The 22,385-nt window shown below is 45.5% G+C and overlaps 1 protein-coding gene across 4 annotated transcripts in view; it reads right to left on the minus strand.

Annotated features, from left to right (window-relative positions):
• dlgap4b (discs, large (Drosophila) homolog-associated protein 4b) overlaps positions 1-22,385 on the minus strand; it is a 121,645-nt gene that overhangs the window by 23,458 nt on the left and 75,802 nt on the right. The window contains exons 4-9 of one of the 4 annotated variants that reach the window (XM_031568010.2): positions 11,904-12,406; positions 10,884-11,683; positions 9,744-9,970; positions 7,225-7,314; positions 5,886-6,033; positions 2,924-3,194 (exon numbers count right to left, since the gene is read on the minus strand). In XM_031568010.2, the coding sequence (XP_031423870.1) occupies positions 2,924-3,194; positions 5,886-6,033; positions 7,225-7,314; positions 9,744-9,970; positions 10,884-11,683; positions 11,904-12,336 (1,969 nt within the window). In that variant the 5' untranslated portion in view covers positions 12,337-12,406. Of the gene's footprint in view, positions 1-2,923; positions 3,195-5,885; positions 6,034-7,224; positions 7,315-9,743; positions 9,971-10,871; positions 11,684-11,903; positions 12,407-22,385 lie in introns of all 4 variants that reach the window. The other 3 variants (XM_031568008.2, XM_031568012.2, XM_031568011.2) reach the window with 3 other exon arrangements.

Consider the following 22,385-nt stretch of genomic DNA (forward strand, 5'->3'; position numbering starts at 1 on the left):
TAACCAGCTAGCCTCTCTTATGTTTTCTATTAGCCGGGTGGCAGCACGTTTCATCTCATTCTCTAACGGGGTGCTTACAACCACTACCTGGCTTCCTTAATGACAACTGAAGCAAATCAACTCCTACTGTTAGCTGTATTAGGTCGGACTCTGCAAGGTAAACAACATAAATACCTTTAGGAATGCAACATGATTTAGAAACTGTTCTCAGAGAAACACAACAATGTCAATTGACATTAACGGACGAGCAGCAGGTACTTGTTTGAGCCTGGAAAGTAGAGACATCTGTCACGAGCTAAATAGCCACCGAGGCTGAATGAGTGTATTAGAGCTGCAGAGGCGATTAATAGGTACAAACAATAGAGTGGGTTGCTAGTAGCAGCCTAAATGGTAACGTTACCAGCATCATTTAGCCACTGGAGGCGGGGAATTTACCAAATCCAAGAAATTTCTTCTCCACGTTGTCTGATGATCAGATACGGCTGTGAAATCTCTTCATTCTTTCGCGAGTCGATTTAATTGCCCCTTCGATCTCACACCCAAATCATGTCTGCGTTTCCAGAATGAACAGGGATTATTTTCAGATGTAATACTGCCATTAATCGTTATTTCCGACACATCTTGGTCACCGTGGTACACGTCGCGGAAAGAAAGGATCCTGATGGATACGCCCTCCATTGCATTTATTGGAGTAATGTTTTGAAGAATTAACAGCAGGCTAGAATCCAATTGGAACATCGGGCTTTCTGTCACCATAAATCGCGTTTGTGATTCGTTGACAGTATGATTGACCCTGCCTTAAAATCTGTCATGGTCGATGCAACACCCATGTAATACCGTTAAACCCGCCCTGTCTGACGTGACTGTGTATGTGGGAGCGTGCGTGCTCGTGCTTCGGTGTGCGCGTGCGTGTCTGCATGTCAGAGACGGAGAGTAAAAGGCAGGGAGGGAGGAGAGAGGACATGATAGCCTTGTGGGAAACACATATACATAGGGAGATACGTTTCACTTTCACACTTAAATACTTCACTACTACAATAATACATTAGCACATTTTAGTTATTCCTCTCCCATATATATGCACAAATGTGGAATAATGTAAATATTTTAAGCTTTCAGACAAACCACATTGTTTTTGAGTCTCTCTCTCTCTCTGCAGACACGCTCTCACACACACCATTTACAATGCTTGGGTCAAAAATAGAGGAAAACACTCTGCTCATCCGGTATCAGATTTATCTGCGCTGCTTAAATAATCTATTAGAATAGAAAGAAGCATCCACACACTCAAATCTGCTTTAAAAAAAATTGTGTTGAGAGATTTTTTAAGAGATTTAAGTGTACCGAGTTCCATTCTGAATGTTTGAGTCTTTACCATGATACTGTCTTACAAAATTTTACAACTTGATGGACTTGGAGACTCAGTCAGGCAATGGTTGAAAAATCAGGAAACAAGGCTTTATTTTTTACGATGGTGTGCGCTAAGGGACAGAGAAAGGCTTCACATAAAGATACACCAGCTTCTCTTATTACGCCAGAGAAAGTTTCAGTTTCAGAATAGCCGGGGGGGGCTATGAATCACTTGGCCCACCTTACATGGGTCACTCTGAGTCAGAAGAATCACCAGCCTACCCTAATCAATGCTATCCTGGCAATTTAGCTAATGACGCAGAGAATGCACTCAGGCGTAACTCTGACACTCTGACACACAGTACCAAAAACATTCCATTCCCCTGGTCGCACAGAGTCACACACACATGTAAGGACCAGCAACAGTTCCTCAGAACCTTAATTCTAACTCTTAAGAAACAACAGGGCATAACATCATAGGAATATAAGAGTCAGAAGACATCAAGTCTGATTTGGAACTCCTTCAAATTGATATCAAGAAAACAGAATAGAAAATGTAAGAATTTCAGCGGTCAAAGCTCTACCAGTTAATCATAATCAGTTTCAGTTCCCCACAGCAGGCCAAAGCAACACATTCAGCATCACAAACAACTCCATTCACTCGTCAGATAGGAGTTTAGTTTCTTCAGCTGAAGTAACACTTTCTTTTTTATTCACCAACCAACAACCTAGGCTACAGAATCCGTGAGAGGCCACTGTGAGCATAATCTTTCCTGACGGTTATATGTGCGTGCATGTTTTCCTTTATTGTACCCTTGTACAATAGACCATTTGCCCTCAACAGTCTTCTCAAAGTTCTTAAACTTATTACAATACCATGAGTCGCTAGATATTATATTATCTTTGGCTGTTTGGCTGTAGGTCCTCCCCAAACCAAAGTTCATCCTAATCAGATCCATGTTTCTTGACATGAATAAATGGGTAATAAATGGGTAATAAATAAGTACATGAGACAAGAATCTACCTTAGAGACTTTGTTTAAAATCTTAATGCTACAAGACATAGGCCTGTATTGTGTACTCACTAAACGGTGTTCCCTATTTACTCCATGGTTTACTACTATAAAGCAAATATTGCGCACACCATTTAAGATATTTGTGCGCATATTTAATAAATTGTGGGCATGTTTTAGTAGATCGAGCTACTTTGTACAGAACAAAGGAAAAACATATACCAATGTGTGGTAGTATTTGAGAGGAAAAGTAATCCATCTTTTTTTTCCCTTCTACTGCATCCTTGGTAATTGGAAATGGCTTTTGTTTCTGCTAACCACCATAACTAACTCTCTGGGCTCAAAGAGATACACAGTCACGCAGTGTGCTGCAGTATGAGGTATGCAGAACATTCAATTTCAGTGTAGGATTTTATCTTTTTTTCTGAACCTGAATCAGGATTACTAATATTTCAAGACAGCCTGTGTAACAAGACCACAACACAACTTGTATTGACTACATATACAGTGAACTGTCTTTCACAGATCCATTTTCACAGGGTTCCACTGGATTCTACTCACCAGTGCTGGAGCTGTAGGTCCGTACGGTGGTGGCAGTTGGGGGTGGCGAATCCGAGTCCACCGAGGCTGTGTCGTCATCCTGGGAACAGCCAGCCTGGATTGCCCGGAGGTAACTATGGCTACGGGAGCGGAAGCACGTGGGCATGGGCAGATCCGGGGGCTCCTCTGGCCGTGAATGTGAGCGAGCGTGGCCGTGGGAGTGGGGGTGGGTCTCGCCAAACTCCGAACAGGACTCCTCACCATAACGGTGGCCCATCTCCATGTCGCGCACCTGGAGGGATAGTGACAGGTTAGCATGGGTGGCTAGGTTGGAGTGGGTCTTGAAGCTGACATGGTCATAGCTGGCTGCATAGCAGGCACAGTGGTGCATGATGGCCACTACTGCTTTGCCTCTGCACTGTATTGAGCTCCTTAGGGCAACTTACTGCAGTACATGCAAGAGCTGACACTGCTCTGCTCTCTACTCTGATTTGCCGGGATGGGGGAAGGGGCTGGCCATATAAACTCTTTGGGCACTTAAAACCAGAAACATGTGTATCCTTATGAGGACTCCCAATGTTCTGAAAGTCACTAAGCTGCTGGTTGCACTTCAAGTGTGCACACACATCTAAAACGTAATCACAATCCCCTAAGACCATAAAATAGCCTTTTTCAATCAATCAATCAATGCATCAGTGTATGTGTTTTAGTCAGTCTTATGTCCTATGAATGTGCCTGCCCGTTTGGGTTGTGTGGGTGTATATGTGTGGGGGGGTGTGACATTGCCCTTAGGTCCACCTGTGGGGAGCATTTGGTGTGGGTGCCATAAATCAGGCCTAATGGCCACATGGCAAAGATGATCAGGAGGAGAGAGCCTTTTAATTAGGCTGGCAGAAGTATAATGGGTGAAGTGGACCATGTCATAGTGTTATAGCTAGGCAGATGACATTAATGGATACTGGTGAATAAAAGTAATTATTAGACTGCAAAATAAAAAATATCTAGCAGGGGAGAACAACACCATTCAAATATAAGTTGTTCAAGTAGGCAGACAAAGAGAAATGCTTGCAAATTACAGATTGTTCCTTCTTATTACCCCAAAAGGTCATTACCCCAAAAGGGGACTCAGTGGGAGAACTGTCTGAGTGAAATTGTTTTTATGACTCTAAAAAAGTAATTAATGTGATGAGACCCACGCCAATTATGCATTTAATACAGATTCATGTCAGATGGGCACTGCACTTAGAACTATTAAAATAATCCTTACAGGTCTTTTGGGATGACCTGAAGATATCTGATAGAGCCCTTGTAATTACAGTTTATCTGAAGGAGAGGCGTAGGTTTCTACAGAGGATCAGCTGTAGAGATGGACAAGCCTAGCAGGAGATAACATCCAGGCTGAGCCAGAGAACGAAGGCTCACTGATTACACTGGGTGATACTAGATTGCATGGAGGACAGCTGAGATACTGAGAAAAAAACACGGATCTAGAGGAAGATAGAGGTAGGGGGAGAGAGAGAGATGAAACATATATTGGGCAGAATATAAGGAAAGGCAGTGAGAACAGTTCAGAATTTCATAACAGGGCACAATTGGACAAGTTTGCGGGTGGCGAGTTCAAGTATCTCAGAGAAAAAAAAGAGACCAAAAACAGTTGGAGAATTCTGCCTTGGGGCGAGTGATCAAGCATCGCCTATTCATTTAATTGAGCAACTTAGACACATGATATAATGACAGAAGCTTTGGAGTGTAATAATGTTGCACACATCCGTCTGTGGGATCATCGATTGATTTTTCAAAAGAGATGATATGCAAACATTACATAACATGTGAGCAGTGCCTGAACATGTAACTGTGCTGTGAATTCCTAAGGCCCTGTCCAGCAGCACAGAGCATTCAGCTGTCAGATGTCATTATGTCACAAACAGAAAGACTGCCACACTGGAGGTCATTACAAACAGTTCTGAACAGTACAAAGTACTGCAGTGTTTCTGCACTTATGAAAATAACATCACATAGCTATGATCACGGTTCTTAGAGCAATCCAACCTATCAAAAGGCGACCTTGAATGATCCAACTGTGCTTGTTTGCCCTAGACAGATGCTGAGCCAGAAACCCTTTGAATGGGACTGGGGAAGGATGTAATATGATTTGTAATCACTACGACAGCCCTGTTGATGAAAGGTTAATGGTTTCCACGGTGAGGATGAATGGGGCTTTCAATGTGCCGGTGTCACTCTTGTGATGGCTCCAACCAGTAGTCTATAAGATCTGAGCGGCATTTAATTCAACGGCCTTAATTTCTGTCATCCACACCTCTTTATCTGCCCTATAATCATTTGTTAGCCTGATAAAGAATATCATGGATCATGAACCGTGTCGAAAATGGAGCTGGTTCATTTTGAGGATTTCTAGGCTTATCCATAATGGCTTATTGAAATTTGACTGGTATGTAGTCATCCATCTGTGTCTTTAGAGGCAGCCAGCAAGGGTAAGTTTCTCTGTCACAGAGGACAGTATCATGTTTCATTACACATGCTTACAAAATCAACAAGTGGGTAAACACTAGCTTTCATGAACAGGATGGTGACATTTTAAGGTTGGATATTAATCTTAATGGTAAAAAGTGATTGGTTTTGGTTTTGATTTTTTTAACATATAAAAAACTAACAAAATGGACTCTAATTTGAGGGTGGTAGAAGGCAATGCCACAATACTGTTCACATGTATCCAAATACTCCTGATGGTAAAGTGGACTAAGAGTGGGCACACACACTGTATTCTCTGAGGTGCACACACACTGTGTTCTCAGAGGTAAAGGCAGGTGAAGGATAGCATGCTATGTTTCTAGGAGTCCACCTTAAGTACAGGAGTGTTTGTATTCACACGGGGGTTGTTGGCACATTGATATCACTTTCCTGCTCTCAAAACACAGTGTTTCTGGTCTAGTTCTGTCAGATGTGCACTGAGTTGACCTCTGACCTGGCTCATGCAGCTGCTGCGGCCCAGAGTGTTGCAGCCTTGGCTGAAGTCGTCGTCGTCCCAGCGGGGGAAAGGAGACGACCCCCCAATACAGTCCAGGTTATCCAGACTACGATTTCCAGAGAGCTCTCTAAGAGAAGGAAGACAACTGAGAGAGGAGAGGGACGTACAAAACAGAGAGGAGGTAGAGGGAAAGGATACCAGGAGATGGAGGGAGGGAGGGAGAGAGAGAGAGAGAGAGAGAGAGAGAAAGTAGAGTTAGGCAAGATCTGTTTTCATAAACCCATTTGTTGACCAGTTCTGAACCACGAGAGCATGCAAAGCGAACAACCACAGGGAAAGCCACTGAATGTGAGAAGCTCGGTTCCAAGCAGTGAAAATAAGGAGAGTGGGGAAATTGAATGAAAATGAAGAGGATGATATAAACTCTGGTGTTGCACTGCAGTCTGAGAAGAGATGAGTCCTGAGAAAAAGGAAGATATTTTATCAAGTGAAGAGTGAAGCAGAAGCTTGAGTACCCAATCCTCCTACCTATTCATCCATCCATCCATCCATCCATCCATCCAACTATCTATCTATCCATCCATCCAGCCACCAATCCATCCATCCAACAGTTTAACACACCATTCAGCCATTCAATCTTGACATTCATCAAGTCATCCACACAGTCAACCCATCATCAAGGGATCTTGACTATTAGAGGCTAAAGGCTGGAGACAGGGCAGTGAGAGGCAGTGTGCTTGGCTCCAAATACTTCCTGCCCTTAACAACTGATTTGCCGCTTTCTTAGAAACTGAAAACATGTCTGTCCACAAAACTCTGACTTAATCAGTTGTTCAGGGAATTAAGTAATGGATTACTCGTCACCAAAGAAAATCTCTAAGGGACGCTGTGAAGTGATGGCAGTTGCAGCATTATGTGTGACAGTGGACACAGCTGTTGTGAAAAGACGGCACGCATCCGTAGCATTGATGTTTCAAAGCACATCTCTGTGGAACACTTTCCAATTGAAATAGATACAGGAAATTGTTCAATAACAACAGGTAGAATGTAGACTTTTTCGATAACTATAGCAGGTTTCTATCCAACCAGAATTAGCGTTATCAGAGAATAGACTTAATCAGTGTTTAATCAGGGCCATTGCCCAGTCAAAGCTGAAGCCAGGGTGTTGTCCATCAGAGCGAGCCAATGTGTGGCATGGTCCAATCAGAGACAACTAACGTAGACCCAAGACCAATCAGAGAGCGAGATAGAGAGAGAGAGTGAGAGTGAGTCCCCATCTCTGCGTCTCAGGTTGCCTCTGATGAGCCGGACTGCGGGCTGCCACAGAGCCACTGACCTGCCCAGCTGGTGCAGAGACGAGACACTCTGCAGAGGGGACCACAGCGCCTCCAGATCCCCCTGTATCATGGAGAAATCCAGCAGCCGGCTGGAAGGGCGAGGGGGACACAGTTAGGACAGGGACGGGTAACAATGTCAGGGTAGAGGGTAGGTTGTTTGGGGGAGAGAGGTTGCAAGGTTAGAGGAAGGTTGGTGGCATGATAAGAGGGTTAGGTTAGAGAAAAATGACAGGGTTAGGTGATGTTAGGTGAGGCAGGTTAGGTCATGTGAGTGACAAGTTGCAGTGGGTGATAGTGCTCATAGGTCTAGGGCGTGAAGGTTAATGATGACGTTAGGGTTGAAAAGAATAACAGGAAATGGATAGCTTGTGGTAGATGAAGGCATTGATCAGAGGCAGTTAGCTAAAGGGAAGGAAAGACTTGAAGAGTTTGGTGAAAATAAGATCTTAGACATGTGGGTGGGAGTGGACATTAGGGATGGGTCATGAGGTATGCGGTGATTGGGTGACAGATGAGTGAACTAAATGTAGATAGGGGAGGAGAATTCAAAATGAGAATTGAGTTCAGTGAGATGGAGGAGAGGAGTCCTGGTAAAACTGCCAGCATTTATAGAATTGTCAGGGCTTTCCATAGATCCACACCATTTCAGTTTACAGACATACAAAGTCATTTGGAGTGTTTTTGTTTTGTGATGCGCTGTCTGGCTGCTGCCCACAATTACACTATATTTAATTCCAGGCACTCAAACATATTCCACATTAGCATTAGCAATTCAGTACTTCTGACTGAAGATACCCTATACCCTAAAAACATAGTCACACACTTGTCAGATCACATTAGCACAGATAAATGCTTTGTCGAACTTTTATGTGATTAAGACCGGGGCAACCGGGACAGGTTACAACATAGTGTGTAAGAACAGTGGGAACTCCCGGTTCAAGTGTGTCATGTTGCTGCCATCTTGTGTTTCTCCATTGAATTCTACGGGGTGGAGTATCCAGTGAATATGGACCCACAATGGGAACATCGTGAGATTCAAAATGCTTTCTTCTGTCATTTACCTTCTATATAAGCACTCCGAGGTAAATCCATCCATTTAAATGCCCAAAACTCTCTTTAAGGATCACATTCCATATTCTTCTATAGGGCAGATGTAAGTTAGAAGATTTTTTACATTTTCTTTTTCATGGATGAAAAGCAACTTAGTTTGGGTACTGTGAGGGTTAATAAGGGGCGAGGGGGTCAATATATATGACCTCTTCCCCTTTATCAGTAATGCACTACTTCTGAATAATCCCATTTTTTTGCTTGGATAGGTATCTGAAATTTTCCTCCTATTTTTTCCCACCTCTAGACAGTCACTTGCTTGATTCACACCTTCACCATTACAGATTGTGTGCTTGGCTCTGTAACAGGCTCCCTGTGTGCGTATGTGTGTGTGTGTGTGTGTGTGTGCGTGTGTGTGTGTGCATGTGTGTGTAAATTGTGAGGTTGTGGCAACCATGTGCTTATGTGGGGGTGGGGTGGGGTGGGGGGTGTGACTGTTTGTGGGTGGAGGGTGTTACTGTGTATGACCACATTTATAGCACACGACGTGAGTCAACGCAATTCCTTTGCATATGACGTGGTGCAATTTCTTGTCTGCTTGGAAGCATTACAATTTAACACAGCTAGTATAATTGCTCTAAAATACGGGTCTGACCATATGTTTATGCACAGCATGTAAAGCACTTTGGGAACATGCATGACTACCCTCGAGTGTTCTACCAAAAGTGCACGTTGGCTCTATGTAACTATTCTCATGTGTGTTACACTACATCACAGAAGATAAGAGGTAGAGATTGAGATAAACATGACTGAGCATTTATCTCCAAAGGGACAAATGTTGCCAGGATGGCACGAGGTTTTGACCTGAACATTTGAGTAGCATGTGGATGGCAGGGGGAGAAACCAGCAGTGTTTAATCTAATGCATGACTGAGCACAGCTCGCTCTCGCCAAGAGTGCGAGTTTGTGTGTGTGCGTGTATGTGTGTATATGTGTGTGTGTGTGTGGGGGGGTGTGTGTGTATGTGTGTGTGTTGGATGGCCTGTGTGTAGGTTCCTTTTTTCCGCTCAGATGTGTTCTGTGTAAACTGAGTGTAGCCCACGTGCAGGGTATGGATGAATGCAGTGGTGTGTGCTGTCGTGTGCTGCTCCTGAGATGTGCATTTGGAGAGCGTTTTGTTCACTCTCCTGCACTGCGCACTCTCAGCTGACAGCCTCGCGTGGAATTCCTGACTCTCCCCCTCTGCCTGTTTACAACCAACACAGCTCTTGGCACATGACACGCACCCTGCAGCGTACACTGTATTTGTGTGTGTTTGTATCTGTGTGTGTAAGTGTGTACGCGTGTGAGTGTGTGTGTCTGTGTGTTTGTGTATGTGTATGTGTGTATGTGTGTTTTTGTGAATTTGTTGATGTGTGTGTGTGTGTATGTGTGTGTGTGTGTTTGCGTGAGTGCATACGTGTGTGTCTTACTTTCGCGGTGGGAGCTGGTCACTGAGTGACTGCTGTGTAGCCCTTAGGTAGCTCTGGCGCCGCGCTGCCGTTTTGGGGGAGGGTTTGGGGCTCCCCTCTGAGTCCTCGCTGTCCTCCAGGTCGCCCATGGCCTTGACGTAGCTGCCGCTCCGCATGCGGCGACACGGGATCTCGCCCGGCCCACCGCTGCGACCCAGAGTGCTGTTCCAATCCCCTCCAGAAGGCGTCTAGCCCAAAACACGACACTCACTAGTAAACATCTCATTTCGTCTCAATTCAGCGCCGCCACAAAATGTATCCTTTTTCAGAAGTGTTTCCGTTATATTCAAAGTTTATATATTTAAAAGATACTAGTGTACTTATAATAGTGGTCAGATAATGTTTTATGTGCTAACAGAAAGTCAGTAAGTAACTTGGATAAAAGTGCTTTTGACATGTGAGTGCCAAACATCTAAATGTAAAAAATAACAATAGTGTGTAGTGTTTAATACATATAGTGTTTATGTAATTGGCTAGTTTGCCATCATACATATTTTCAAAACAGTATGTGACATGCTAGTGTTTATATTATGTTTACAGGCGAAAACGTTTGCAATTATGCCAAACAAGCAGACTGAAAGTGGAAAACAAATAATCTGTGAATGTCCCTCCATGTCTATTTCTTAATCCTAGAGACATGGCAAACCATCTTTAGGTTTCTAAACTGTAGACAAATTATTGTAATATCTTCATGAACACCAATAAGATCAGCAGAATGGAGGATTAAATCATTAATAACTATGTTCAGAGTTATACTTTAAAATCTTGTTAATACAATAGTGTTTCTCAGATGGCTCAATTTACCCTGTCAGCTGGATCAACCAATCAAAGATGAGCCACAAGACCGCTTATTTTGTGACCCCACTCACCAAACTCTTTTTGAGTTAGGCACACTGCTAAGGTTTCAATTCACGGCACACCCTGAACTTGTGTTGTATGCATTAGTTATATTTTTGTCTCATATTCCCTACAAAAAAATGGCCTCATCTTACCCCACTCTCCCCTTCTTACTATGCAGCTCAAACCTGAAGTCAGGACTGGAAGGATTGGATTATACTTTATCCTGAGCGCATTACTGGACCAACTCACCCAGCCACGCACCTGTAGGTATTGGCATGCCAAGTCCTGGTGGCATGATTTGGACTTGAGCATGGAGCGGTCCAGCGTCGCCGAGCCCTTCTGGACCACCTGCCTCGTCTGTCCTAGAGTCAGTGTGGCCCAGGGACCCCCCCGGCCAAAGTCTCCTCCGGCCACCATCCCCCCTCCCCCTCCCACTCCTCGACCGCCCCCGCTCCCGTCTCCGCCTCCTCCTCCGGGGCCTGGCAGCGTGGACAACCCTTGGTACTTCAGGTCGTTGTTGCTCTTAGATGGCTTGAGCGAGTGCTCGCTGATGGTGTTGTAGCCGTGCACGAAGTACTTGGAGGTGCCCTGGCTGTCCTGACCGGGCACCAGGCCTGTGCCCTGCCTGCCCAGAGTCATCATGGCCATGGGGTTGCGGTAGTTGCTGACCTCGTCCAGGTCGTCTGAGCTCCAGTAGCCCGACATGTTGGAGCGCGGCCGACGCTTGGGGCCACTGTCGCTCTTGGTGCCCCGGTCTTTGCTCTTGCTGCGCCGGTGCTTGGCGTCTTCCCCCGATGATGAGCCCCCACCCCCGGAGCTGTTGGCGGAGCGGCCGTTGACGCTGCCCTTCATGCCGGAGCTCTCCAGGGACTGGGACTTGGCGAAGAGCTTCTGGACAGAGTGGACCAGGTAACGGATGCGTCCCGGGCTGTCGGTGCGCTGCTGCTTGGCGGCCGCGGCGACAGCGGTGGTCCGGTGGTACTGCAGGGTGCTGAAACCGTCCCGTTGGCCTTTCTCAAACTGATCTATCAGGTTTGGGGGCAAGCGATTCTTCCCACCACCTGCATCAAAGGTTATTGGTAAATTCACTTAATACTGGTACGCTCATTTGAAAGATGCTACATTTTAATATTCATTGACATTACAGAGAGCCCTTTTCTGTCAACGGTGCAGTAAACGGTATATTTAAATGCAATTTTTACAAATCAGCTTCTACTCTGCCATAAACAGTTACCCTAGATTGTGACGACATCTATAAAACCCTGACTGCAGAGCTCTTACCCGAGATGGTAGCCGATCCGCTGGTTATCATAGCTGAGCGCCCCATGCCAAGGCCCATGCCCATTCCCATGGAGACAGAGGTGCCCATAGTGCCCGTGGAGATTCCCCCGATGCTATCTCCGCCCTGCATTGAGGTGGGGGAGAAATCTCCCTGCTCGTAGTGCGAGTTGTAGTGAATGCGTGGGAAGGTGCTGCTGGTGGACAGCTGGCTGTTGAGGGGCAGCATGCAGTCGGGCGGCAGGCCGCCAGGCACCGGCGTAGGGGAGTACTGGTGCGGGTCCAGGGTGCCATAGTGGTCCATGGCCGTGGGGCTGAGCAGGTAGGGGCTGCGGGGGAGCGTGGCCGGCGGGTAGTGGGGCTCGCCAGGGCCTGAGGACGGATCGCAGGACTCGGACAGGTGGCGCGAGCGCTGCTGGGGTCCGTACCCTTTCATGATGGTCTGGGGGGACCCCGCTTAGAACATTGCCCTGCCAGGGAGAGATGACTGCCCTGGAGGGAGCATCCTGGAGACACAGAGAGGCAGGGAGAAGGAAGGAGGGCAATTAGAAAACGTTCGAAGGCATTAGAGGTATTAGATTGTATCTGAAAGCTTTCTACAACGAACAGCTGCTGTTATTGTTATTTTGATGAGAGGGGGATGAAAAGGATGTTCACAAATAGACCTACACACGAACACACACACACACACTCATACATGATCACTTACATGTACACGTACAATTATGCCCATACAGACACACACACACACACACACACACACACACACACACACACACACACACACACACACACACACACACACACACACACACACACACACACACACACACACACACACACACACACACACACCTATACTGAACCACATACACCCACATTCTTTTAAACACACACACACACACACACACACACACACACACACACACACACAGAAACACACAGAAACACACACACACAGAAACACACAATGTCAACTTGTTAAACAGGAGAACAGGGCAAGAGTATAGTCTGCCATTCATTTGGCTAAAGCCTGGGAAGCGATACGACTACTACAATACAACGCAAAGTCATGATGAGCTCTGGTTTCACCACAGCCAACAATGGCTCCATTCTCAAAGGCCAACACAGAAAAGGCATACAAGGCTTTTGGCACCACACCCTGTAATCGTGGGGAACTGTAATTGTCCCCTGCACTGCTCACATCAAGCAGAACAAAGTGGCTAATTCCTAACAGAACGTGCACAAGTTAGGACGAGCAATCGCATGAAATATTTAGCTAAATGGAACTCTTTGACTAAGCAGCCTAGATTACAACCCCGTTAGAAGCGATGAAGTGCAATAACGTTTGCAGCTTTCAAGGGACCAAGCCCAGATAAAATGCTTGACAACCTTGCCTGGGTGTTGTCATTGGCGAGCTGCACTGCACTGCAAGAGACCCCCACCTACAGTTCTCCAGGATGTCCAAAATCCCCTCCCCAACCCTCCCTGACACACACACACACACACACACACACACACACACACCCACACCCACGCATACATACACACAAACACACACACACACACACACACACACACACACACACACACACACACACACACACACACACACACACACACTCCCAGCCCTGCCTCCTGTTTCTGCTGGAGTGTGATAGTCAGTTGCCTGCCACAGGCAAGCGGATACACACCGTCATCCCCTCCCCACTAGGGAGTGCTGCGCCTCCTGCTTTGGTTACCCTCCCAACAAATCCATCCCTGTTTTTCTAGAAGGGGCCTGACACCCGAACCCTGTTACTGGGCCACAAAGCATCAGGCCTCTGGTCTGGAGGCGGAGGCGGAGGCGGAGGCATGGCCGTGGCAAGGGCCAGGGCCAGAACAGAAGTAGGAGTAGGAGTCGGCCGCAGACAGACGGATGGCGGAGCGCTGGAGAAGGAGGAGGAGGCTCTGGAGACAGCAGGTGATTGCTGCCCCCCTCGTTTAGCCAGACCGTCTGTGCCTTGGCAGTGCTGCTCAGCAGACTGGCACAAGGAGCTCAGGCCTGAGGAGGCATAAGCGCTATGCCAAGAGCAGGTATTACCACAGGCTGAGACACACACACACACACACACACACACACACACACACACACACACACATACACACACACACACACACAGACAGACAGACAGACAGACACACACACACACACACACACACACACACACAGTATATTCACTTTATGTGCGTGTCTGGGTCAGGACACATACATTTAAAGCAACCGAGAGAGAGGAAACAGAAGCACCATACATTGTTCCCATTTACATCAAACAGGAGTACGTTTGGAAATCGATTTTGGCCAAAACATTGCATCCGCAATCACTGAGATGAATTGAACATGACTGGGGCTAGAGGCTAGCGTTGAATAGTAGCTGAAGCTGGGCACGTAACCCTCTGTTCCCATCCCACAGAAAAAAGAGCAAGGAACAGACAGCAGCCAGAGGCGTGGAGATAAGGACGCATGATTGACCACGGGAGCCTCCCCACTTGGCACAGAGTACTTAAATCAGGTGTCAATTTACTACAGCCACAGAGACTGGGACCACATGGTCATATAAATCAACAACATGGAAGAGAGCGAGACAGGAAGAGAGGAAGTGAGATATATGGGAGAAAGAGAGAGGGGGAAAGAATCAGAGAGAGAGAAAGAGAGAGAAAGAAATTAAAAGAGAGAGAGAGAGAGACAGAGAGAGAGAGAGAGAGAGAGAGAGAGAGCAAAAGCGAAAGAGGAGAGGATACATCTGAGCACCACAACGGCTCAAAGCCCCCTTTGGGCATATGCTATGTATGAGTGGACACACTCCTTGTGCTCTTGATTGAAATGACAGGAAGGGGCTCCCTTGAAAAGCTCCTTCTGCTCCGTGCAGTGGCAGTGTAGAGTGAGGGGGTGGAGCATCTCTGATCATAGTGGCAGGTTCTGGAGCACGGGCCGGAGCAACTGCAGCATCTCATCACACTCATCTAAAGTCACAGCGGGGGACAGGAGCCCCTGCTGGCACTTTCCCTATAATGCCAACGCAACGCAAAAACAACGACAAAATACTGAGAAAATGGCCAAGACTATACTGCAATCTACATGCAAATTCACCATCCCTACCTTCCTACACACTTTCCCCTGCCATCACACACACACACACACACAAACACACACACACACACACGCACACAACACACATATACATATATATACACATACCGCATATGCACACAGACACACACATACACACACACCCACACACATGCATGCAGCACACAACACCCATACAACAACACACATAGACACACAACAGAGTACCGCACATGCACACCGACAGACACCCACACACACACACACACACACACACACACACACACACACACACACACACACACACACACACACACACACACACACACACACACACACACACACAAACATGACTGCACCCTGCTAGGCAGAACTAGAGAGAATAGATGTTTGCTAGGCCCCTCCACATGAGATGAAACAATTACACGACAAACAAAAACACACACTGCTTCCCAACCTGATTTCTAAAAAAAAAAAAAAAAAAAAAAAAACTACCACAACAGCGACATCTCCCCTCCCCTCTTCTTTATCTCTATTCCTTATTGATCGGGCTGCATCTTTTTAAGTGCTTTCTCTTAAATGCCTTTTTTAAAAAAATTTTTTTACTTCTGTCAAAGTGGTGGATCTTGATTTGGGCTCCGCTAAATGACGTAGGGAGCATAATGATAAGGAGACAACAGAGGCCTGTGTCTCTGTCCACCACCGCCAGGCCTACGCCAGCATCACAGGGAGACCACGGTGCACACGGCAGACGCCAGTCGTCCCATGAATAATTCATACTGTCATATCAAAATGAATACACAGACTTGTTCGGGTGGATTTTTTTTATAGTGTTGATGTGATTTGCTGCGGGAACATTTATGAATACTCTTTCTCCCTCTCCATCTCTGTCTCTCTCACTTTCTTTTTTCACTCTCTCTCTCTCTCTCTTCTCTCTCAATGTTTGTCTGTCTCTCTCTCTCTCCATCTAACTGTCATAAATACACACATCCACAACCCAAAATGAAGTATCAATCATCATGAGACATGATGGCGATTAGCCTCAGCTTTAGTTCCCTGCGAGCTTCTCGCCCGAGCTCTGGTATCATTAATCTAAAGACGTGCTCATTTAATGTCATTAACCAAGCCACTGTGAACACAGCGCTCCACAAATTAGCCAGAGGGCCAGCCTCCTCCAATAACCGCACATTAGCGCGCAGATAGCAGGTCCCGCTGTGCAGCTTAGCTTAGCAAGCGCTTAGCATGCTGAAGAGAGGGGAGGGGGCTCCTGTGACAAATATAGGGGGATCACTGTCGGCCTGTCACAAAGCAAACATGTAGCTGTCTGTCAAAGGACCTCCGAAAAAAAGGGGGGGTAAAGACGTTTTCTGCTCAGTAGATGGCTAAGTGGTGACCGTGTGTGGTTGTGTGTGTGTGTGCCTGTATGTGTGAACACACAATTACAATTGATTATGTGTTTGTGTACAGTATGTGTGTGTTTATGTATAACTCTGTTTTACGTCCTCTACCCAGGCTAATGTTTAAGTATCAGATTCTAGAGACAAAGGAGATTGCATTATAATCATGCACACACACACACACACACACACACACACACACACACACACACACACACACACACACACACACACACACACACATACACATACACACACACTCACAGAGCATATAAACACTAGTTTAGTCACTATGACACCATAGTGCTTAGTGCAATCTCCACAGCATTGAGAAGTACACCTCCATCTGAATGCAGTGAAGCTCATCCTCTACACCCACCATAAGGGGGAGCTCTGGCTTAATATTATTAAAACTGACCCTACTCTCACACTAGACACACACACACACACACACACACACACACACACACACACACACACTGATACACAGACACAAACTCACTGTCCTGCATGAATGAAAACAAATGTGTGCGATTTGAAATACCATGTCATAAATACTGACTGAAGGAACCAACGAGCTGTTTAATAGAATAACACAGTAAGCTCCATAAAAATGCATGCGATAATTAAAGGGCCATTACAGTGTCACTGCCACAATAAACAGATACACACACACACACACACACACACACACACACACACACACACACACACACACACACACACACACACACACACACACACACACTCACACACACACACACACACACACACACAAACCCCAATCTGAGCGAGGACCTGCACAGCTGCCTCAATAATGCTTCAGTAATGACTCCATTAATAGTCATTCTGGAACAACCATAAAAAAAATGACAAAATGCTTAAAGTCACTGGGCACTGCAGTCACAACTCCAGACTTGCCCAGGGGTGCATTTCAGAGTTCTGCGCCAAAACGTAACACTGGCCGCCAAAAAACAAACAACTAGAGTGAGCGGAGTGGGCAAATAGCGATGGTACGCTTCTCTTTCCTGGAGCAGCCCCGTAACAGGGCTAGACAACAGGCTGTGGGCCTCGGGGTTGCCAGACCTTGCTGAGAGTTGCTTGGATAGGGGATTTTTTTTGTGCGAAACGGATGGCAACCCCTAGAGCAGGGACATACTGATCTGAGCAGTGGAGTTCCAGACCCAGTTTCAGGTTGTCAGAACGTATTGCTGAGATACAGAGGAGACCCCATCTGTTTCTCTCTCCCGCCTTCTCCCTCCCTCCCTCCCTCTCTCGCTCTCTCTCTCTCTCTCTCTCTCTCTCTCTCTCTCTCTCTCTCTCTCACTCCCCTCAACCCTGTGGTTAGGTCTGAGTGTACGGACTGTATGTGGGTATGTTTGTGTGGATGAGAGGAAAAGAGACCCCTATGATTTATAAAAAGGAGGTAGCAGACATGGGCAGCAATTTCATTTCACTGTTGGGAGGGACAATTAACAGAAACAGCCATTCCTGAGGGGAACACAAAAGAGGCCGCCAAAAGTAATGTTGTACTTGTATACAATTTTTAGAGGAAACCCTTATTATTATCCTCTATACTAGATAATTGATTGGGTAAATAACTTAAGGGTTTTGAAGTTATTACATATGTGTCACTTGACTAATCTCTGAGTCTTCTTCAGTAGCTTTCCAAGAAAATAAAGCTCAAAATAAGTACAGTTATAAAAGCAGAATAAATACTTCAACGAAAAGCCCAACTAAATCAACCAAAATATTCCTCAAAAATATGTATTTATTGTGGCGTCGCTCAAAACAAGTTAAGGACAATTGTGCCACCAAATATAAGACAACCTAAATAATGAATCTTAAAACAAAAGTAAACTTGCTGCTTCGTACAATATGGAGGCCGCGTTGACGCAGAAGGTTCCCCTGTGAGGTTACAGAGGGAACAAGATGCAGTCTGCTCACAAATGTGTGTTATTCCACTTAGAAGTAAAGAAATGTTTGACACATCCACTGTTTTAAGAGAACATTTGCTACTTACTGGCGGTCAGACTTTACTGAGCCACAGACACTCGTACCAAGCTAAGGTGTGTGGGGGTGGGATTTCGCATTTATAATTAGCACAAGTGCTTTCAGTATGTATTCTTATATTATTTAAAATGGCATGGTTAGGTTTACAGTGATATATTGAGGGGGACACGCCTCAGGAAGGACGTCCTGAGCCCCACCGTCCGCCCCAGGATTTCTGCCTAGCAGAGGAGTAAGGAAAGAGGGAGGGAGGAAGGACAGAGAGGAAGTGACTGAGAAATGATTGTGAAGCAGTATAATGAAAGACAGATTGGTCTATCAGTCATCCTGCCAGATACTGGAACATGCTGTCAGGTGTGTGTGTGTGAGAGAGAGAGAGAGAGAGAGAGAGAGAGCAATTTAATGTGGTTGAGTGTGTCTAGTTCAGACTTCTGCTGAGTAATACTTGTGCTGTAGATGCTCATGTAGGGCACTATGATTTCTGCAATGTGGAAAATGCGGACAGAATCACAGAATTCTGTAAGGAAAACGGAAATTACAGTTAAACATGGAATTGTGCGGAATTCATTATATCAACCTCTTGTGTTCTGTGGTTTTAAAATAAATACAGAGTTTGCCACATTGATAGCCAACTGACGCATCCCTATGCAATGGGAACCGAACAGCAAAATAAAGTTACTCATTGTAGACTGCCACGGGAGACTCCGACTGGTCATTGGGGCAGCATCTGAGTATTTTAGAATAACCAAAAGACTAACAATGTACATTTAGACTATTATAACAAAAGTGGCTTACTGACTCAGTACAAGTCTTGTAACTGGAAGAGAATATCCCCTTAAATATGTTTGCAATTTTTTCAGTAAATTGAAAGTGATAGTAAATGAAACTGTATTTGTCTTCAGGGTTATATTAGCATTGCTACTCTACATTCCCTACCCCATTACATCATAGGCCTAGAGATACAAAACTGTCTGTAAAAGCACAGTCGCATGTCTTGAGTACATTTGATTGGACATATGATTTGATGATAATCAAATTGATGAAACTGAATCTAGAAAAATAAAAAATGGAAAACACGTAATCTGGCAAAAGAATAACATGGAATTTGTCTAAAAAATTAATGGCTTTCATTTCATGCATGCATATAAGTAGATTTACTTTTGAGCATGTGTATGCAAATTTGTGTGTGTGTGTGTGTGTGTGTGTCCATGCATGCATACCTGCTAGATTGGGACACTGCATAGACTTAGTGCTTGTGCCAAGCTCTGCATATTCATTTACATATTTATATATACAATGCATATTTATCTGTTTGTGCAAATGTGTATGTGTTTGAGCGTGTATGTAGGTGTGTGTGTGCGTGTATGTGTGTGTGTGTATGTAGAGGTGTGTGTGTGTGTGTGTGTTTGTGTGTGTGTGTGCGTGTGTGTGTGCGTGCATGCATGATGTGCCGGTGAGTGGCTCACTCTAACCTTGTCCTAATTTGATTCTGCAGTAGCATCGCTGCTTTTTCAATCTGGCCCATTTTCACTGCTCTAAATTTACTGCACCCCCCCCCCCCCCCTCCCCACACACACACACACACACACACACAAACCTCCTCACCCCCAGCCCCACATCCACCTTTCTCTGTTGTGACTGACGACCTTCTCCTCCTATCCCATCTCTAAAGACCAAATTACTTTAAAGTGAAAGGAAGACAGCGCACAAGAGAGGAAGACAGCAAGAGAGAGAAAGAGAGAGAGAGAGAGAGAGAGAGAGAGAGAAAGAGAGAGAGAGGGAAGGGGGGGGGAGGTGGATGAGTGGTAGCGAAAAGCCACATAGGACACCACGTGGCTCTCTTCGCCCTCAAACACATTCAGTGTATTGTGCCCTCCCTCTCCTAATGGCCTTTCATTGTTAATCTCCCACTGGAAATTATCTGTTGGCTAGGGGGATTTCGATGAGCACCAGATCAGTGCAAAGGGCAGCGGGACACAAAGATACAAGGCAAAGTTCACCCAGTCACCTTTAAGGGAGGCCCAGATATCTTATCAACAGCATTTAACTTTTTCCCCTTTCAGGAAGCCTATAATAACCCTTGCACTTTCTATAGAAAAATCTTATCTCGCTCTCAAAAGCATATCTTACCCTAAATAAGAGTATTATAGAATATTAATTGTATTTTTCCTTTCCATCTGTGCAACCGTGACATCCTGTTATCAGCGGTACGGCTCAAGGGTAAGCATATCATACAAGGCAAGGGCCATGTCTCTGAGCCAGGGATGAAAAAAAGAAATACAACTTAATTTATATTCTTACACAGCCCTCCAAGCCAACCCTATGAAGAAAGGTCATGCGATGTATACGCACACTCTCAGATTCGCATCAGAACAAATGTAACCTAGGGGCAGCAGGGTAACCACAGGGGGCACAAATCGCTGTTCCAGAACTCAATCTAAGATGTAAATGCTTGATAATAATTTGCCTTCAACAACAAACACACCAACCTAGTTCCAATCGCAAAACATGCTGCAAAGTCTCTCTCTTTCACACACACACACACACACACACACACACACACACACACACACACACACACACACACACACACACTGTGCACCCATACTGCACAAAATATAGCCTACGTGCAAGCCACATCTTTCTCTCTCCCCCTCCATCTCTCTCTCTCTCACACACACATACTGAACTGTGCGTGTCATTAGAATATTTTTTGAAAAAGACTATATACGCCACAAATAAACGTACAGACCCATTTCATTTAGCGAAAAGGTTTTCACCATTTTTTTATTATGATGAATATAAATTAACGAATAAAATGCAACAATACAATAAAACAATAACTCATTTTTTGGGGGGAGGGGGGGTGGTGGTGCATGGACCCAAATTGCCCCCAGTGACACAGACCCTACACACGCTGTCGTCTCCTGTAATATCAGGTTCTAAAGAGGGTCACGCACTGTATGGGAATGTGTATGTCATGCAATATGAATAGAGCAAAATGCAGCTCGAATCCCAGAGTGTTTCAGTGTTGTACTGCTCTTGCACCTGATTGCTTTTTACAGCGGCAGCTCCTTCTTGGAAGAGCGCAGGAGACTGTTCTGTTCTGTTCTGTTCTGAGCGCGTTCTGGATGGTATTTATAGAGGGGAAAAAGAGACCTCGGAAGATGTCCCAGGATGCAGTGCGGCTGAAGCGTTCTGTGTGAGCTGTGCTCTCTTTGGTGGCACATCCCTCACACACACACACACACACACACACACACACACACACACACACACACACACACACACACACACACAGATTGCACATATGCACAGAGACCATTTCCAGGTCTGGTCAGGGGACTGCTGTGACCTCTTTAGATAGCCAGCACCACCTGACATTTACCAGCAACAAATACCAAACACTGAAATGACACCAACAAATTATGCAAGAATAAGGTGTTACATTGATGTATAAATGCATGCACTATGCATGTGTGTGTGTGTGTGTGTGTGTGTGTGTGTGTGTGTGTGTGTGTGTGTGTAAGCATACATATACAAATGTGCTAAATCCAAAGTAGACGTGTTGGCATCATTCCTCCATGTATTACAGATAGAGTGCCGGTCTGTGCCATGGACCGCAACCCGTATGTCCGTATGAGGGAATCATGGGAGTAGAGAATGAATGAAGGTCAGAGGACATCTGTCTGACCTTGCGGCTGTTCAATATCTATGATGGATAAGCTGCGCAGAGGGTACCACGTGCCCTTTGTGTGTGAGTGTGTACATGATACATCTGTGCGCGTTCATACATGTTTATTTGTGCCTTCATTCCACTGTGTGAGAGTGAAGGGACAAAGCTGCAGTTTAAGTGGGTCAGCTGAGCTGCTCAGTCCATGCTGATGTCAGTAATACTCAAATGGACGCCCGTCAAACGTGTCAACCTCGGATGAGCCATCACCAAGGCAACAGGCACCAGCAACCCCA

This window comes from Clupea harengus, chromosome 5 (genome assembly GCF_900700415.2).
Source record: "Clupea harengus chromosome 5, Ch_v2.0.2, whole genome shotgun sequence".
In the NCBI taxonomy this organism is placed as follows: domain Eukaryota; kingdom Metazoa; phylum Chordata; class Actinopteri; order Clupeiformes; family Clupeidae; genus Clupea; species Clupea harengus.